The sequence below is a fragment of the Bos indicus genome, chromosome 28 (genome assembly GCF_029378745.1).
Source record: "Bos indicus isolate NIAB-ARS_2022 breed Sahiwal x Tharparkar chromosome 28, NIAB-ARS_B.indTharparkar_mat_pri_1.0, whole genome shotgun sequence".
Lineage (NCBI taxonomy): Eukaryota > Metazoa > Chordata > Mammalia > Artiodactyla > Bovidae > Bos > Bos indicus.
This window is the reverse complement of record NC_091787.1, coordinates 28,890,035-28,911,439: the sequence shown is the minus strand read 5'-3', so window position 1 is coordinate 28,911,439 and position 21,405 is coordinate 28,890,035. Positions and strand designations below refer to the sequence as shown.

At 37.7% G+C, this 21,405-nt stretch overlaps 1 protein-coding gene across 4 annotated transcripts in view; it reads right to left on the bottom strand.

Moving 5' to 3' along the window:
* The window catches only part of MCU (mitochondrial calcium uniporter), a 195,047-nt gene that overhangs the window by 78,042 nt on the left and 95,600 nt on the right, over positions 1 to 21,405 (bottom strand). The window contains exon 1 of one of the 4 annotated variants that reach the window (XM_070782358.1): positions 13,051 to 13,313. The exons of the other annotated variants lie outside the window; for them this stretch is intronic. Coding sequence (XP_070638459.1) covers positions 13,051 to 13,083 — 33 coding nt within the window. The 5' untranslated portion in view covers positions 13,084 to 13,313. Of the gene's footprint in view, positions 1 to 13,050; positions 13,314 to 21,405 lie in introns of those variants that run through there. 4 annotated transcript variants of the gene reach the window in all.

The window sequence follows — 21,405 nt, the reverse complement described above, 5'->3', positions numbered from 1 at the left end:
CATTGGAAAAGGCCCTGATGCTGGGAAAGATTGAAGGCGGGAGGAGAAGGGGACAACAGAGGACGATATGGTTGGATGGCATCATCAACTCAATGGACATGAGTTTGAGCAAGCTCTAGAAGATGGTGAAGGACGGGGAAACCTGGCATGCTGCAGTCCTTGGGGTTGCAAAGAGTCAGACACGACTGAGCAACTGATCGACAACAACAAAAAACTATTCATTAGAGTCTATCCCCGAAATTCCTTTCCCCCTTCACAACCTGTATTAACCTTTAAATCTCTTTATAGAACTCTGTTCTCTCTGGTCACTGGATCAGAGGTTCCTTTTCTTTCTTTTGTTTCTTGCTCTGCCCACTGTCCCCACCTCACATTGATAATGAAGTATAAGAAATCCTGAAATTACAAATTAAAAACATTATACTTTCCAGATTGAAAAAACACTATACATATCTAAAATGAAGAGATAATATAATATATAATATATATATACACACACATTGCCTTCAAGTGTATCTAGAACATAAATGATAAGGAACACTGGCTTGGCTGAGTAAAATTTGTTTTTCTCCTGAAATGTAGGAAGACACAGAAGAATGTTTCAGGTTATATCTGTAATGAAGGCAAAGACATATTTCAGAATTCTATAGGTCCCGAAACTAGACTGAAAAAGCAAGTAAGGTCTGTTGGTAACATTCTTTCCCCCCCAAAATCATGCTATCTTGAGAAATTATCATTTGTCTTCCAAGACAAGTTGGTTAATGTGGAATTTATTTTTCAAATATTTAAACAGTCTCATTACTCAGTCTCTGAATACAGATAAAAGGAAATCATTAAACGATAAACTCAAAGACAACTTATGCATTTTTATTAACAATATGCCTTTTCTATCGAACTCAACTGAATTTGAAAGATAACTTTCCTCCTGCTCTAAAATGCATTAGTTGAAAGAAAAGCAATCCAGAATTGGGTGGCTGCCTAGTCAGGAAAAGAAAATCCAATTGTAAAAATAATCTGAGTAAGTTCCACTGATCTTTTGGTATAAATCTTACTTAATAGATTTTCAGAAGATCAAATCTATTGGTTATTACCCAAAGGGTTAATACTGGTTGTGAAGGGGAAAAGGAACTTCGGGGATGGACTCTAGTGAATAGTTTTTTGTTGTTGGTCAGTCGCTCAGTCGTGTCCAACTCTTTGCAACCCCATGGATTGCAGAACGCCAGGCTTCCCTGTCCTTCACCATCTCCTACATAACTACAAAGGCACAAGAAAATGCTTATCTCATAACAATGCCTATTCAGTTCAACAAAAACACACATGAACACATCAACAAGATATTAACAAATGTTATTTTGGCTCATTGATGCTGCAGTGGAAGCTTCCTTTAACATCAACAATCTTTTTCTAGAAACAACCACCACCACCACAAAACTGAAAGGCAGCATTATAAATTACACATTTTCATTTAAGTAAACTGGCAGTAACAGATTTGAGTTTAAACTATCTTGGTTCATTCAAAGTGTGACTTCACAAAGGAGACCAATACAGTGTACATTAAATCTGTGACTAAAAGCATGTGCTGAACAGCTTTGAGATCTCTTAATGAGTGAGTGTAACCAAAAGAAGTTACAGTCTTTTTCAATATTCTCCCTTGGCATATTCAGGCCTATCCTCCTTGCTTTTTTCCCTTCTTAGGATAAGCCTTGTTTTAATTATGTTCTCTGGTGTCTCAGGTTCCTTGACCTCCTAGATCCACTTTGTCAACCCCTGCTACTGATAAATCCACTTCATCAACTCCTATCATAGGAGGAGGCAAGGACTATTTAAAAAGGTAACACAACTGTCTTAACTGACACTGATACAAATTCATATTATCCAACGTCAGATGGATGAAGTTTGCTCAGTAAATAAATATTTTCACATACTTCTAGTAGATACTCAGACTTTTCCCCTACAGACCTTTTCAGGATTGCTTCCTATACCTCTCAGTGACTTTACCAAGGTCAAAATCTTATGAAATTCATTTCCAAGATTTCTCTTGTTACCACAGAAAAGCTTCTCAATTTATTTTTCCTTCCTTCCTTTCTCCCTCCCTGTCTCCTTCCCACCCCCTTTCCTCCCCCTCTATCTATCTATTGTATAGTTGAATTACAATGTTGTATTAGTTTTTTATTCTATATCCAGAGAAGAAGCATCTGTGTTTCTTTTTGAGGTTAATCTCTTTACTGCTTCAGTTTTGGCTCCTTCCCCAAAACTGAAACATGTCTTCTTCTGAACTACATCCATTCACCCACCCTACAAACTCTTACCTTCACTGATTCTATTAATACTTCCTACCCAAACTAGTTTTTTCACTGCCAAATTTTCCATTGCCTTCTTCTCAGTTCTCATATATTAATACCTTTTGGAAACATTTGACACTGCTGACTACCTTGTCCCTCTTGAAATTCTTTTCTTTGAATTTTAAGAATTCCTGAATTTACTTCTTGCCCTGCTGTGTCTTTGATTATTTCTATCTCCTTCGTTGACTATTCGGAGAAGGCAATGGCACCCCACTCCAGTACTCTTGCCTGGAAAATCCCACGGACCGAGGAGCCTGGTAGGCTGCAGTCCATGGGGTCTCGAAGAGTCGGACATGACTGAGCGACTTCACTTTCACTTTTCGTTTCATGCACTGGAGAAAGAAATGGCAACCCACTCCAGTGTTCTTGCCTGGAGAATCCCAGGGACGGGGGAGCCTGGTGGGCTGCTGTCTATGGGGTCACACAGAGTCGGACACGACTGAAGCGACTTAGCAGCAGCATTGACTATTGCTCTTTCAGCTGTCCCCCAAATACTCATTAAGGCCTGTTCTTTGCCTTTGTCTTGTCACACTTCTCTACGCATGAGGAGCTCAACGTTTGTTTTTAGAACTTCCAAGTTATTATCACAGTGAAAATAATAATTTGAGTCCTTTCTGTATTGGTTTTCAGATCCAAATTTCCAACTGCTAGATATCTCTGTCAAATATACCTACAGTTTCTTAAACTGTATGTTCCCAAACTTGTTCCACTCCAGTGTTTCCTATTTTGATTAACTCCAATCTTCTGGTTATTCTCTCAGGCTTAAAACCTCATAGTCATCTTAGAATCTGCACTTCCTACTCCCAGTCAATTCCATGTATCATCAAGTCTACCACCACCCTTTTCACTCCTTTTTAGTTTTTTTTTTTTTTTTTTACCAACAGTGGTATATAATCCAGAGGTTAAGTACACAGGTCCTGAAGTCAGAAATGAATTTGAATCTCAGCTCCCCAGTTTACTAGCTTTGTGATTTTGAAGTTTTGTTTTTGTTTTTAACTATCTAAAACCTTAGTTTCTGCATCTATAAATCCAGATGTAAGTAGCAAAGGCCTTATGTATAAAAGCACTGACACTCAAAAAACACTAAAATTATTTTTTGCTATTGTTAACTACTCCTGCAATAGAACCTATCCTTCTAATATATTCATCAGAGTGTACTAGTCACTCCCCCCTAATAAAGATTGGATGATATTAGTATCATCACTTCTTCAACACACTTTCATTCACTTCTCTTTGCTCAAAGGATAAGGCCAAAACTTTCTATAATTTTCAACGTTTTCCACAAAATAAATGGATCCCAACTCTTCCTCAAAGTACTAGAAGGATACTTCCTTCTAAAAAATTACCTTAAAAATGTGTGTTATTAGATTCTTATTATTTCCTTTATCTAACAGTTTTCTATCCCATGAACCTGAAGAATATACCTGAAAATTTAACAAATTTGGGGGGAAACTTTCTTCTTGTGTCAAACTGTAAAATATTTTCTTGGTATTCTATAAGCCTTTTGAAGTTATTATTTCAGATGTCCATGACTTCCTATCTCACAAAAAATTTCTACAGTAGACTTATCTAATTTCAGGGCTAACATTACTTGAATCCTTTCTTACTTGGCTGGTAATGAGCTCTGCATAGGAATCAAAGAAGAGAATCTGGCTGAGTTTCAGAGATAACAGGAGGAAGAAAAGGTTGGCCAACTGCTAAATATAATGACAAAAGAAACCTAATATCCAATAGTGATAATAATATGTTATTGTAAAATGTATCTATTCTTTAAATGTTATTCTCTTCCTAAGCATTTCTTACAGAAATCATTTATCATTAAGTAAAATAAAATAAGTGTCTAAAAAGTACTAAAAATTTCCTGTTTCATGTTGCTCATTGACTAGTTTGTATCTAAGTGACTGTTTCTATTTGGAAAAGTAATTAGATGTTTAAATAAGTAAACAGAATCTGGACAGAAATCAATGATTGACTGCTTTTTAAGTTTTCTTCTATTTCATTAGTTTATCTTACCAATAATGTATAAATACACATTAACAGAATAGTAATTTATATGTTCAGTTCAGTGCAGTCGCTCAGTCGTGTCCGACTCTTTGTGAGCACGTGAATCTCAGCACACCAGGCCTCCCTGTCCATCACCAACTCCCGGAGTTCACTCAAACTCACGTCCATCGAGTCCGTGATGCCATCCACCCATCTCATTCTCTGTCGTCCCCTTCTCCTCTTGCCCCCAATCCCTCCCAGCATCAGGGTCTTTTCCAATGAGTCAACTCTTCACATGAGGTGGCCAAAGTACTGGAGTTTCAGCTTTAGCATCATTCCTTCCAAAGAACACCCAGGACTGATCTCCTTTAGAATGGACTGGTTGGATCTCCTTGTTATTTCACGACTAATACATGTTCCTGGGTGAGAAAAGGGAGAAGACTCCCTGTATCCTATCTTCTGTTGGCCATCCCTTAGGACAGCCAGTCAATACTTACGTTAAAAATCCAGTACCAAGTCGATTCTCTAAGGAAAGTTTGTGTGTGGGATGAGGGTGGGTGGGGGGTAAAGATGGGGAGGAGAAAGATAGTATAAATATGGAGAAGGAAAAGGAGGCAGAAAAATCAAAGCATTAGGTTCACTGTTCCAATAAACAATTTAGAATTTAGTTAAAATTTGGGCTTTGTTTCATGATGACTAGCCTCCCTTTCTAATAAAATATAACCAAAAAAAAAAAAACCAAAACACTCATTTAATTTGAGCAAATTTTATTAGTTTTCTTGACTTACACTACATTAACAGTTATTGGCTCCAAGGAGAAGCACCAAGAGTATATATAAAAAAATTTTTCAGTAAAAGCACATTTGGCCTAAATGCACTGGTCATAACAAACACCCTCTTCCAACAACACAAGAGAAGACTCTACACATGGACATCACCAGATGGTCAACACCAAAATCAGACTGATTATATTCTTTGCAGCCAAAGATGGAGAAGCTCTATACAGTCAGCAAAAACAAGACCAGGAGCTGACTGTGGCTCAGACCATGAACTCCTATTGCCAAATTCAGACTTAAATTGAAGAAAGTAAGGAAAACCACTAGACCATTCAGGTATGACCTAAATCAAATCCCTTAGATTATACAGTGGAAGTGAGAAATAGATTTAAGGGCCTAGATCTGATAGATAGAGTGCCTGATGAACTATGGAATGAGGTTCGTGACATTATACAGGAGACAGGGATCAAGACCATTCCCATAGAAAAGAAATGCAAAAAAGCAAAATGTCTGTCTGGGGAGGCCTCACAAATAGCTGTGAAAAGAAGAGAAGCAAAAAGCAAAGGAGAAAAGGAAAGATATAAACATCTGAATGCAGAGTTCCAAAGAATAGCAAGAAGAGATAAGAAAGCCTTCTTCAGCGATCAATGCAAAGAAATAGAGGAAAACAACAGAATGGGAAAGACTAGGGATCTCTTCAAGAAAATCAGAGATACCAAAGGAACATTTCTTGCAAAGATGAGCTCGATAAAGGACAGAAATGGTATGGACCTAACAGAAGCAGAATATATTAAGAAGAGATGGCAAGAATACACAGAAGAACTGTACAAAAAAGATCTTCACGACCCAGATAATCACGATGGTGAGATCACTGACCTAGAGCCAGACATCCTGGAATGTGAAGTCAAGTGGGCCTTAGAAAGCATCACTACGAACAAAGCTAGTGGAGGTGATGGAATTCCAGTTGAGCTATTCCAAATCCTGAAAGATGATGCTGTGAAAGTGCTGCACTCAAGATGCCAGCAAATTTGGAAAACTCAGCAGTGGCCACAGGACTGGAAAAGGTCAGTTTTCATTCCAATCCCAAAGAAAGGCAATGCCAAAGAATGCTCACACTACCGCACAATTGCACTCATCTCACACGCTAGTAAAGTAATGCTCAAAATTCTCCAAGCCAGGCTTCAGCAATACGTGAACCATGAACTTCCTGATGTTCAAGCTGATTTTAGAAAAGGCAGAGGAACCAGAGATCAAATTGCCAACATCCACTGGATCATGGAAAAAGCAAGAGAGTTCCAGAAAAACATCTATTTCTGCTTTATTGACTATGCCAAAGCCTTTGACTGTGTGGATCACAATAAACTGTGGAAAATTCTGAAAGAGATGGGAATACCAGAACACCTGATCTGCCTCTTGAGAAATTTGTATGCAGGTCAGGAAGCAACAGTTAGAACTGGACATGGAAAAACAGATGGTTCCAAATAGGAAAAGGAGTACGTTAAGGCTGTATATTGTCACCCTGTTTATTTAACTTATATGCAGAGTACATCATGAGAAACGCTGGACTGGAAGAAACACAAGCTGGAATCAAGATTGCTGGGAGAAATATCAATAACCTCAGATATGCAGATGACACCACCCTTATGGCAGAAAGTGAAGAGGAACTCAAAAGCCTCTTGATGAAAGTGAAAGTGGAGAGTGAAAAAGTTGGCTTAAAGCTCAACATTCAGAAAATGAAGATCATGGCATCCGGTTCCACCACTTCATGGGAAATAGATGGGGAAACAGTGGAAATAGCGTCAGACTTTATTTTTCTGGGCTCTAAAATCACTGCAGATGGTGACTGCAGCCATGAAATTAAAAGACGCTTACTCCTTGGAAGGAAAGTTATGATCAACCTAGATAGCATATTGAAAAGCAGAAACATTACTTTGCCAACAAAGGTTCGTCTAGTCAAGGCTATGGTTTTTCCTGTGGTCATGTATGGATGTGAGAGTTGGACTGTGAAGAAGGCTGAGCACCGAAGAATTGATGCTTTTGAACTTTGGTGTTGGAGAAGACTCTTGAGAGTCCCTTGGACTGCAAGGAGATCCAACCAGTCCATTCTGAAGGAGATCAGCCCTGGGATTTCTTTGGAAGGAATGATGCTAAAGCTGACGCTCCAGTACTCTGGCCACCTCATGCAAAGAGTTGACTCATTGGAAAAGACTCTGATGCCGGGAGGGATTGGGGGCAGAGGAGAAGGGGACGACAGAGGATGAGATGGCTGGATGGCATCACTGACTCGATGGACGTGGGTCTGGGTGAACTCCGGGAGTTGGTGATGGACAGGGAGGCCTGGCATGCTGTGATTCATGGAGTCGCAAAGAGTCGGACACGACTGAGCGACTGATCTGATCTGATCTAATACCTTCCTCAAGATTGTCTTTAAGGTTTTACTTCAGCTGACTGTGTTGTGAATGAGGAATTATTAAATTCTGTCAGAGTCTCCCCTCTACCCCACGCTGACTCCAAGATGAATCACCTTGTAATGATATTTATTTATGGCTAAAGTCAGGTTTTTAAACTTACCTAGGTATCCAAATAATGTATGAAAATGCTGCTTCTATGTGTGAAAAGCAGTACAGTAACTATTGTCTCTCAAGGACTTAAGAACCCACATGAATTACTAAAAAAATGTCACTCGCTAGAGCTGTGCTATGCAGACTAGATAAACTAGAATGATGCTATGAAATTCACTTCCGCATTTGTGTTTTACACTGTGTTAGTGAAAAGTTCTATGCAGGTAAGTGAGACTATAATAGATTATACAAAGCTCCTGTAAAATTTCGAAAAGAAGGAAAAAATGGTAGGAGAATTGAGACATCACAGCACACACAGTAGTGGATGTATGACGTACTCAGAAGAATCCAAGCAGTGAAAATGAGTACCATAATCATCTTTTATGTTGGTCATTTGATTTTTTTTAACTTTTTATTTTGCATTGGGACATAGCCAATCAATAATGTTGTGACAGTTTCTGGTGAACAGCAAAGGGATTCAGCTCTACATATACAGATATCCATTCTCCCCAAAACTCCCCTTTCGCACAGGTTGTGTTGGTCATTTAATTTAATGTTAGCAAAACATTATCACATAAAACTAAGACCACTTGAATTTTACTATTTTGGTAATATGGCTTTACAGCTATATAGACTTCCCTGGTGGCTCAGAGAGTAAAACGTCTGCCTACAATGCAGGAGACTTGGGTTCGATCCCTAGGTTGGGAAGATTCCCTGGAGAAGGAAATGGCAACCGACTCCAGTACTCTTGCCTGAAAAATCCCATGGATGGAGAAGCCTGGTAGGCTACAGTCCACGGGGTCACAAAGAGTCGGACACGACTGAGCAACTTCACTTCACTTCAGGAGCTCTATGCCTCTTTGATCTTATTTTGTACCTCTGTCATCTTTATTCCATAGATCCCAGCCCAATGATTTCTTACAGTTCTCTGAGCTCGCCAACCATGTTCTGCTCTTATGGCCTTACACAATTTCTTTTCTCTGCCTAGAATGTTCCTTCCACAGATTTTCATGGATTGGTTCCTTTTTGTCATTCAGGTTTCATTAAAATCCCCTACTCAGATGGGTCCTCTCTTTCTATTCAGTTTAAAGTAGCTCAATAGTTACCATGAACACAGAGTTGGATTTATTTTATTCTTGGTGCTTCTCACTATATGATCTTATTGATTTATTTTTGTCCCCTTCCCTTCTGCCTACACCACTACTGGAGCACAAGCTTCATGACTGGTTCAACTATATGTTCCTGGCAATAAGGGAAATGTACCTAATACATAACAGACATGCTCATTCAAATAATATCTGCAAATATGAATGAATTAAGGGTCTCAAGACCTCCACATAGCTGTCTGCAAAGCCCTTCATGACGTATTACCGACCTATTATCTCTGGCTTGATTTCATACCAGACTTCTTCTCATTTTCTGTAAGTCAGTATACACTGCTTTTGCACTTACTTAAATTCTACATTCTCCTCTTTGGGCAAAGGGTCTTTCCTCATTCAGTCCATTTACGGAAAGACCCCAGTTTATTCTATTTAAAGAAAGATCCCAATGTATTCCTTCAGCTGATCATTTCTGCAGATCTCCTTCAATTACTACCTCCTTGAAAACCAGACTAGATCAAATCCCCTTAATAAATTCTCTTAGAGTTCTTCATATCTCTATTCTAAGCACTGAAAAAATATAATTTATATTTAATTGTGAGATTATTTGATTACTATCTGTTCCTTTATTAATCTGTAAACTCCATGGAAGCAGGAACCATGCCACCTTTAGAGTGCTTGGCACATTACAGGGTCTCAGTATTTATTATATATATAAATATATGTGGAACGAAGAAGCAAAACAAAACTTAAGAGAATCTTCATTTAATTAACTAGCTTTTTTACCCTATAGTTCTCATTTAAGGAAGTCTATTCTGGGAATTAGAATTGAGCAGAATCCTTTTTCAAAAGAAAACATTACATATCTAAAATTACAAAAGAAAAACAATTTGTTTTGCGATGTTTAAAAGTTCCAAATTGATTTATTTAAAGCAAGGTTTCAACATCAAGCTTTTAGACTGCTTAAAAACACTGAACTGAAAACTGGGGGTTGTGGTACTATATCCGAACAAAAGGAAAGGTAAATAAACATTGTACCCTCTGATGTAATGCAACAGGAATTATACAGAATCACTTGTAATGTATTCTTGCCAAAAAAACTGAACTAGAATCTGCTTAAACTTCTACACTTAATTAACAATATGTAGAAATACAGGAGAGAGGAAAATATGTTAAAAGACATTAAAATATGTCACAAGGATTAGTAAATTTTATAGGGAATTTCTATAGGACAAATGATCTGATTCATCTTAACAAATAATTGACAAGGGGAAAAATTTAAGTGAAAGATTCAGTTCTCATTCACACCTAGCCAAAATGAAACTCTCATTTGTCAGAAATATATTTGATAACACATGCATACAATTATAATGCACCACACCTTTTTTATCATTTTTGTTGAAAACAGCACAAAACAGAATCAACTGTACTCTTATTTGTAGTAGTACTACAAACAAGAGTGCATCTGTTTGTCAATTTGTTCCTTTTTGGCACTCAAACTTTCAACAATAAAAAACAAATTTTAATTAACCATACTAGAGAAAAGCCTGAGTTAACTATTGCCTTCTACAGAAAATTACCTTAAAAATCTTTTATTATATGAAGAAATGATCAAAGAGTATGAAGTCAAAAAATTATAAGAATAAAGTACCACAGTGCCAAAAGTACCAAAGAAGTGTTTCAGGTAGTTAATAAAAATTGGTTACTATCCGGGAATGTGTTTGTTGGCTTTTGAAATGTATAAGTAGTAAGAGCTTTTTTCACATTCTAAATAAATATTCATTTTCATTCCTTAAAAAAAAAAAGGTGAGAGAATAGGACCCTACAGATTAAAAGAGAATATAATGTATGGCCCTGGTTTGGATTCTGCTTTGAATGAACCAACTATAATAAAACATGTATGGGACAATTAGGAAAATTTGAATAATTACTAGTTACTTGATATTAAGGGCTTCCCTGGTGGCTCAGACAGTAAAGAATCTGCCTCCAATTCGGGAGACCTGGGTTTGATCCCTGGGTTAGGAAGATCCCCTGGAAAAAGGAATGGCAACCCACTCCAGTATTCTTGCCTGGAAAATCCCATGGACAGAGGAGTCTGGCAGGCTACAGTCCATGGGGTCACAAAGAGTCAGACACAACTGAGTGACTAACACTTCCGTTTTCACGCTGATGATATTAAGGAAATATGTTGATATTTTTAGATGTGATCATGGTATCGTGGCTATACTTACATCTCAGAGAACTATATTAAAGTATTTTTGAAAAAATGATATGGTAGATGATTTGCATAAAACAATCCAATATTCATGTGTGTGTGCAAGAGAACAAAGTGACAGTTAAGATGAAATATTGGCCATATGGCTTATAACTGATGACGTTAGGTAATGTATACACGGGATTCATAAAGCTATTCTGCCAACTTTTGTAAAAGTTCAAAATTTTCATAATAAAATACTAAGTATACAAAATGGAGGTTTGAAGTTATTTATTATAAAAATTTAGGAGGATAGGAATTGAATATATATTAAGATTCTCCAAAAAAAACGTCTTCAAACACAAGTCCCCTTTACAGTTTCCAGTAAGCACAGATAAATGAATAGTAGAGGATGCTACTCAGGAACAAATTGAACAATCCTGATTCATGGGTTTGGATTTTTGTTTCTCTGAGGTAAGTACTTGCTCGTATTTGCTCATTCTTTCCACTACTGCATTATTAAATGAAAGTTCTGCAGTTTCCTTAGGCTCATTGAGTATTACAATAGGCAAGCAAAAGGGGAAAATGAGAGCCAAATGGATAAAAAAAAAACACAGGAAAAACTAGAACTGCTGCTGATTCTGTGTAGAAATGGTTTCTAAAACAAACACACAAGAGGGGAAAAAAATAACCAACCATCTACTTTATGAGCTATAGTCTCCTCCACAATAGCACAAAACAGTTTATCCAGATGGAAAAACCCACCTAATTTTGCTCCTGAAAAGTATTCTATTTTGAGTCTATCTTCTCTGACAATAAAACTCACAAAGAAGAATGGGGGGAAGATATTATTATAAGAGAATACAGAAACAGTGAGTCATGAATAATACAAGTGAAATAAGACATAATTCTTTTGGTACATCAACTGAAGGATGTACAGGGATGAAACCATGCTGATTAAGCTGTACTGAAAAGGTACTCAATGCAATTACACGAGAGGTATAAATATTGCAATGTAAGTTTGAGTGGTGATGTTTCTATAAAGAACTGTACAGATTTACCAGCTCACTTCTAATAGGTATTTACAGAATTAGAAGAAACATATAAACAAATATTATTTTAATGTTCAAATCAAGGCATAAAACACAAAACAGAAAGTAAAGCTTTAAAGATTATGCAAAGAAATCAATGTTCTGTTTGCTTTTAAAAACAAGGCTGAATATTTTGAAGATATATACAGACTGAATACAGAGGAGGGCAGACTCTGAGAGCCCTGACTATCCAACAGCATAGAGTAGTTATTAATAAGTATTTGTCTTTACCATAATTTTCCTTTTTCACTCAGTTTCTGATGAAACTACAAATTTGTAGGACTCATTTACACGTACCTGACAGTTTCACTAAAGGACTTTTAAGACATCATTCGGAAGCCCTGACCAGAGCTATTAGCTTTGAGTCACTCATAAAACCTTTCTTTTTGAAGAAAACTCAAGCTTGATTTGTATTCCAATTACCACAAACATATTTTTAAGTGGAAATGGGGTTAACAAAATGCCTTTGTCTTGTTTACCCTGTATGTTTGCCAGACTCACTGAAAATGCTGAAGTTACTGACGCAAGGATAGATGGTTGTCTCAAAGGAGGCAAAGAAAATCTTCAGGATACACTACGAGCCTGACTCGAGAACTATTTGTATCAGTAAATGCTTTATGGCCCTCAGGATAGAACGGGCTGACCTCTTCTCAAATGTGGAAGTTTCCATTTTTGAGCTGAACATTTCCTCAAAGGCCATATATGTATTCTTAAAGGAAACCTTTTATGAATGTGGAAAACATGCTTAACTAAGGTTTTGAACTACCTACCTAGAGTGCTCACAAAACAAGGTATGTTTTCTATTTTCTTTTAGAGTAAAGTAGCCATTTTTAAGAAAACCAACTGGCAAAGAATTACCAAAAATAATCTTCTAAGAAATCGGTGGGTCAGAGTCAGTCCCAAGCCTCTCAAAAGGAAGTTGAGCCTGTGGGAAGAACAACTCAGAAGGCCAGAGTTCTAATGTTAGCTCCAGTGCTAAGATCGTGACCTCTCTCAAGTCGCTCACCTCTCTGAACTTCAGTTTCTCCATCTGTGACATGAGGACTGGATGAGATGAGTTTTAAGGTCCTAACTATAAAATTCCATGAAATCGTTTTGATCCTACAGCTTCTGTAACATAATCCTAGAAGATGAAAAATAAATGTACATCAAAGTGTCACTGAAGTTACCTGGCATTAAATCATTCAAGAAGAGTCATCTTAACACATTATATACCTATAAAATCAACAACATAGATCTTTTGAAAACACTTTCAACAAAAACTAAAAGTACTGAGTTAATATTAACTATCTAGAAAATTATTTAATTAATTTGAACCCCTCATCACCTATATTTTTAAATCATTTTAAATTTCTATCACACATTAACAGTTATTTAGTTTAACAGATGATACTGTATTATAACACTAAAAGTACTATAAATTTTTGTAAAGGATAGTTTTCAAAGTGAAAGTGAAAGGGTTAGTCACTCAGTTGTGTCCGACTCTTTGTGACCCCATGGACTGTAGCCTGCCAGGCTCCTCTGTTCACAGAATTCTCCAGGCAAGAATACTGGGAGTGGGTAGCCATTCCCTTCTTCTCCAGGGGATCTTCACAACTCAGGTATGAAACCTGGGTCTCCGGCACTGCAGGTGAATTTTTCACCATCTGGCCACCAGGGAAGCCCTATAGATATGGTCCCTACCTACTCCTACCTCCCAGGTTAAGGATAACATGCTAAACTTGGGCTTCTCCCTTTACTCAAACAGTTTTAAATATAATCCAACACCTAAAATTTGTATACAAAGATAAGAGTGTTCTCTGGAGAACAGATTCCTGAAGGCTCCAAAGTTAGTTCTGTTGACCACAATGTTTTTAAAACCAGGCATCAGAATCTGTGATCAGACTGCGGGGTGAATAAGTAACAGCGTGCCCAGGTATTACTTAGTATTAGAGGAAAATCTGGCATAACTACCTGGAGCTTATTTCTGTTGGAGTTATGATAGAAACATTTTTATATTCCCCTACTTTTTGCAAGTTCACTTTATTCACTTCACTTTTATGAAAAACCTACATTAGTACCTGCTTTCACTAACTAAAAGAAACCTGAAGATGATTTTTCTTTTTATGAAAAAAGGCAAAAAATGAAAATAGTGTTCAGTGTTTGTTTTGCCATGTTAGGGGCAGTGCAGAACCTGAGCGACAAAAGTAGTACCATCAAACTCCTTCTGGGAACCACACTCAGCATCTCAGCATCAAGCCACCAGGGCTTTGAATTGTGTCTGTGAGCATCTGCACTTTATCTCATTTATTTTATGCATCCATTACCATGAGCTGTTCTAAGGTAATGCTTCTTCATTTTATGCCATTTCTGCTTACAAAGTTTCATAGGAATGCTCTACTTTTGGATACCAAAGAACCTTATATATAAAAAGATATACTTACTTAGTACGTAAGTGCTAAGTGTGCTAAGTCGCTTCAGTCATGTCCAACTCTGTGCGACCCTATGGACTGCAGCCTGCTAGTCTCCTCTCTTCATGGGATTCTTCAGGCAAGAATACTGGAGTAGGTTGCCATGCCCTCCTCCAGGGGATCTTCCTGACCCAGGGATCAAACCCGTGTCTGTTACGCCTGCATTGGCAGGTGGATTCTTTACCACTAGCACAAATGGGAAGCCCTATTTAGTACAAAATAAAATTAAAAAATGTATGTAAGCTTCAAATGGGAATTTGGAAATGGGATTTCAAAGAAACTTTGTATTTGCCAAAGATACCCCTATGGACAGAAACTCTGTAATAGCAGTGTTGTGCTGTGCTTAGTCTCTCAGTTGTGTCTGACTCTCTGCGACCCCCATGGGCTGTAGCCCACCAGGCTCCTCTGTCCATGGGGATTCTCCAGGGAAGAACACTGGAGTGGGTTGCCATGCTCTCCTCCAGGGAATCTTCCCAACCCAGGGATTGAACCCAGGTCTCCCTGCATTGCAGGCGGATGGTAATAGTAGAAACTCCACTAAAGCAGGATGATGGAGGAGGCTGGGCCCTGCCTAGCTAAGAGATAAAAGACCACATGTTTCTCATTCTTGAAGGCAAAAAGACATCCCCAACTACACATGAACAGAAAGGCTCCCTGGAATCAAAAAAGTAGCGGGGGGGAGGGCGCCACCTAAAAATAAGTGATATCAACTACCCATAAGCCTCTTCACTAGAATCCATCTTAACTAAGAGATGAGCATGCACACATGGGAGAATACTGAGGTATACCAAATAGGGACTCAGAACAAGGCAAATCAAAATGACTGGCCAGAGGAAACCCAGAAAAAATGCCCCATAAAAGTGATTCAAATCACCCTGAGGGTGCGACTCTCTCTCTGAGTCTGCCCATGTACTGTACTGTACTGTACTCTTTCTTCTCCCAATAAACACTTTACTTGATTACTTTCTATCTTTGTGGGAATTCTTCTCTGCAAAGCTGAAGAGCCTGGGCCTTGTCACTGAGCACTGGTGTAGTGGTTAGGATTTGGTTCTCTCACCACCGCAACCCGACTTCAATCTCTGGTCCGGAACCAAAGTCCCACTTAAGTGCCTTAGAAATCCTTTCAAACAGAAACAAAAAGGCTATCAATAAGGGCACACCTCTTGGATACTATCCTTTAAACAACAGGGTTTCTAAGAATCTTAAGGGTCTTGTCTCACAGGGAGCTAGCAAGGTTGAAAAGGGTTTATCTTGGAGAAATTTTTGGTTAGAGTTGAAGACTTCCCTGGTGGCTCAGACGGTAAAGTGTCTGTCTACAAGGCAGGAGACCCGGGTTCAATCCCTGGTTTGGGAAGACCCCCTGGAGAAAGAAATGGCAATCCACTCCAGTACTATTGCCTGGAAAATCCCATGGACAGAGGAACCTGGTAGGCTACAGTCCATGGGGTCGCAAAGAGTCGGACACGACTGAGCGACTTCACTTTCACTGACTAATGAACTGAGTTTATAAACTCAGATTTAATGAGAAGCCCATAAACTGGCTTGGAGAAACTCTATCAACTTGGATAGAAAAGATTACAAACTAAATGAAGGCAGGCTTTGGACCTCCCAAACTTCTATAAGGCAACTCAACAGCAAACAAAAAAGAAAGAGAGAGACTAATTTTTATGCAAAAGCAAGGATGACTCAGCAGAATCAAGAGCCCAGAGCGCAGTCAAGAATTTTAGCGAACAATCCCATAGACAGAAAAATTGAGCCTAATCAAGGAATTGGCAATACGTGTTTGGCCAGACTTCAGAACTGCTACAAATCAGTAACTGCTATGTATGGCTTGTTTTTCTCTCTTTTCCAATGGGAGGATCTATCATGGTTATCCTATACTTGTCCTGCCATTATATGTTGCAACGTATTGGGTGGGCCAAAAAGTTCGTTCAAGTTTTTCCATAAAATTCAATGGAAAAACCTGAATGAACTTTTTGGCCCACTCACTATGTGGGGCAGACAACTTATCTCTTTAGTCACAGGTCTTCAAATCAAGAAGGAATGTTTCTCAAGGAGATGAATATAGGGAATTGTACCTGAGGCACTTCATTCACACCTGGACTTGATAAGATCCCAGACTTGGAATTGCTGCTATAATAGAATGTGAATTGAGATCTTGATAGAGGAGTTGAATGTATTTTGCATGTGGGATATGAATTCTTACAGACAGAGGGCAGACTGGCAAATTGTGTTTACTAAAGATGACCACCACAATATACCCTATCCTGCAGGTTTTTCTCATAAAATGATGAAGCCATCATTCTTTTCACCAAGAGGAGGGTCTATGATTCTTCCAATCTGGGTGGACCAGTGAGTGTGGGAGAAGTAATGATATATGACTTCTGAAACTAAGTCATAAAAGGCCACAGAGCTTCCACCTGGCCCTTTGAGATACTCACTCTCAGAAGCCAGCCACCATGTGCTGAGGAATTCTAGGCCATATAAAGAGAGAGCCCATATGTAAATATTCCATATTACAGCCCCAGTTGAGGTACAACCTAACAGCCAGCCTCAGCCAGACATGTGCGAAGAAGACCCCATCATCATTTGACTATAGCCACGGGACACCTCAAGCAAGTTATCATCTTGCTACACCCAATCAACTCACCAAACCATGAGCAATAATAATACAATAACTGTTGTTGTCTTAGGTCACTAAATTTAAAGGTGACTTTTTACAAAGCAATAGATAACAACAGTATATCTCTCTTTGATAAATTAAACCCTCATGGCCACAAAAGGATGTAGGACTGTTTACCTATATAACATGTGGCCTAAGACTACAGAGCTTCTATAAAAATTTTCTTATAGGTGTTCCTTTTGCTGGTTATTTTCTTTTTGAGTGGTTTCAAAATCTGTTGTTCCTAGCCATATAATTGCAGTAAGCCTTAAAAGCAGCAGAATCATCATTGCCACCAGTGTCTGTTGGGCTCTAACCATGTTATACATTATATCTTACACGCATTGATGTCATTTAATCTTCAAAAGAAACTCCTGAGGTGGTACTATCATTATTCCCATATTTACATGGAAACACTGAATAACTTTATCCAAGGTCACACAGTGAGGAAGTGACAGAACCAGGATTCAAACTTGATTTCAAAGGCTTCATTCTTTACTACACAATATGGTTCCTTTTGATAAACGGAACTGAGGTACCAATCTCTTCTGGATAAAGTCATTTAAAAATGATTGTTGCTTTTCAGCATAGAAAAAATTTCCCACATAGAAGAGAACATGTTCAGAAGGGGAAATTTTTAAATAAATTAATATAATCTCATATTCTTACATAAATGTGCAGAGATCATCTGCACTCAAACAGTAATTATTCAGATTAGTTGTACTTGGTGATTCATGGCACTTCAATAACTATAGGAAAGCAAACTGGCTGAAAGGCTTCCTGATGAAAACAAAGTAATTTTCCCCCTATCTTAATAGGCAATATAGTTAGGCAGAAACTTCAAACAAAGAGAGAGAGAGAGAAAGAAAAGGTATAGTTTTTAGCATTGTTTTAAATAGAAAGACATCCTCTAAAGAGAATCCATCTAAAGATTAGCATAAAAAACTTTTGATACCTTTTCTCCTAGACTAGGCATATAGATGATATGGTGAACAGAATAATAAAACAAAAGGGAGTGAAAATAATAAATACCAATGATTACAGTTTGCAGTCCATATAGGAGATTAAAGGGAAATTCTCTTTTTGCACGGCTTTCAAAAATAGCTAGCCAGCAGCTGAGATTTACAGACTGAAATTTGACTTTAAAACATTATAGTCATTTAATAACATAAAGAAATTTAAGACCTAAGACCCATCACTAATTTTAAATTGTCGGGAATAACCAGGGTGACAGACAAAAAAGTGCCACCCCCATCACTCCTTACCCCTCAACAACGAAAAGATTATTTCTCTTAAAATATTATTTCAACCCCCTCCTCCAATCTACAAAGACTACCAGTAGTATATCATATGAACTCGATCCCTTCTGGAGAGAATCAATCATTCTGAAGAATATCTACTAAGTACATACCAATCAGGAAGGCTCTCACGATTTTGAAATGCTTCCAAAAATTCTGATGTATCTTTGTCAAACCACAATATATTTCTTTGTTTCTTATTTCTCTATAATCAAAATGAAAGCACTATTATGATTTAAATTATATACTGGATATGAGATCTCAAGAGATTACATTTCAACTGAAGTACCATTATTCACAAAAGTACTTCTGCAATCAAAGCTTTCTGAGCACAATAGCTTTTATTGTATAGCCACAGTGTTCCTTAGATACAAACTTATAAATAATAAGGACCAGGGAATTCCAGGAATAGCCAGGGTTATTATTTTATTAAGCAAAAAGAGATTCAATTTAACAGGAGATATTTCAACTCCATACTTCCATCTCCATTCACTTATAAAATAACAGGATTCAAAAATAAAACATATCAGAATCATCTTGCAGAGCTTTCTTTTCAATATCACAATTTCTAAGAAGAGTACATACGAGTCACCTCAGATCTCATTCAGTTGACAATCTTTATATGTTTGTTATAGGCTGCTGGGAAGTATATAACACATACAACTTCCTGTGTTTCTTAATCCCACTCTCACCCCAAATGAGGGTGAAGAAGGTGGATAGAAAGTAATGAAAACAGGAAAGTCTAAAATTAGCCTAAAAATTATTGCCCATCTCATTCTATTGATACAGATTCAAGGAACGTCTTTCCCTATTTCTCCTTCGCTGAATTTTGCAACATGGAAGACATATACCAGAACCAGACCAAAACGCTGAACTGCAATGCTATGAAGGATAAGAAATATCTACAGAACTCAGAATTCTGATGTACATGTCTACAGTTTAAGTGGTCTATGACAATGCATGGTACAGAACATGTTCCTAAAAAGTCTCCTGAATGGTGCTACTGTTCAAACCAGAACCAAAGACAGTAATTATATCAGATTCATTTTGATATTTGGCAAAACTAATACAGTTATGTAAAGTTTAAAAATAAAATAAAAAAAAAAAAAAAAAAAGAAGTGGCTGGTGGGTCATGTGGTGAGAAGAGGAACCAACATCCTTTTGAGGATCTCTGATCAGGGATGCTCACTGGTCTTCAAATTTCTTTTCAAGTACTCCATACTTGTGTGAGTTAGATGGCTTAATGAAGTCTGAAATGCTTTTAAAAGAGGGTAACTGCATTAGTGCCATGATTTGAAATATGAATATAATTTCCAAAGCTCAGGAGGGTCATAAAGATTAACGTATTGATGGTCTATCTTTTTCTTAGATGCAAATTTGATGGAGAATTTTGAAAGAACAGGACTCAACAGGGGTTAAGGGGAAGAGACAGGAAAAGCTGGAAACCCTGGAGATAAACTGCACCAATCTTATATTTGAATGAAGGGATGAGGGGAAGAGCTAATCTTGTGTGTCAAACATGGTTTAACCTCATTTTATCTGGATGTAGTATGGAAATGGAATTCCCCCATAAAACAAAATCAGAGAGAGATGCTCAATAAGATGATTAGACTATAAAACTAGCACTATAAATTCTTATAGCTCCAACACTTACTTGACATCAAGCTAAAATTAATGCAGTTCAAACACCACAGAAGTTATAGACATTTAAGAAAGGTCATATTATAATAAACTGTACCAGCAATCACTCAAATTCCAGCCATGTGACTTTGTTACATATTAACTGGTACTCATACTACCAACAACAGAATGTGAATTACATAGTATCACTTAAATCTAAAACATCTTACTACCTATTGTGCTAAGATTATACTCTTAAGTACCCTGTTCCCAAAATTTCCAGCCATTCAATCTCATTTTTGGAAATGGTCAAGTTACTCTGTGTGTCAATTCTGCTCACTTGACGGTGGTAGGTTTCAAGGCCCTAAAGTGTATCTGACCATTAGTGAACACAGAGATAATCAGTGGGAGGACCCAAAGAAAGATGTGCAAAGTCACAAGCCTGACTTCTAATTTTTACTGATTTAATACCCCAAACTCACTCACTATATGCCTCAAGGAGTAGACACAGTCATCATTCCAGACAGGCACAAATGAATCAGTTATAGCACTCAAGGACTCTAAGCACGGTCTTATTTTCCCACTTGAGAAGACAGATAGATAACAGGACAGAAAAGATTCAGGAAAACAGCAAAACTGGCTCCAAGACATCAAAGCCCATTCTAGACTGTAGTCAGAGGAAGAGATTCAGACATACCCAATGCTTACTCTCTTGAATCATCCTTACTTAATAAATGTGAGGCTCATTCCAACAAAGCACCTGGTCCACTGTTGCAGCTTTTAAAACAGAGGATGTTATAGACTAGCAGGCAAACACTCTGCTGAGTCTATTACTCATGATGTACAACTAGGTGACAATGCAAAATAAAAAAATGATTTTTTAAAACACACTTCTTTACCTATCCTTTAGCAATACGGTATGGTGTAACATTTCTAAGGAGATTGGACGGGGGAGCCTGGCGGGCTGCCGTCTGTGGGGTCGTCAGAGTCAGACACGACTGAAGCGACTCAGCAGCAGAGGATGAAATTTACTCATCAGTAGTTTGTATGTGCAACTACTTATACAGCCTACTACCTTTGTGTTTTCACTGTAATCCCATCATTTTGATGCTACATTATCACTGAGTTGTTTAACCAGCTGGAGTCATATACTCAGAGTCAACAACTACTTGTTTAGGTAATGGCTTTGATATCTACTAAATGAACAGGCCAGAATTCCTTCCACAGACTAGAATACAGAAGAGACTATGTCCTTGTTTCCTGACAACTGTTATCATTTTCCTTCAGTAAAAGGCATCAATTCAGTACCTATTACGTAGACATACTGTGAA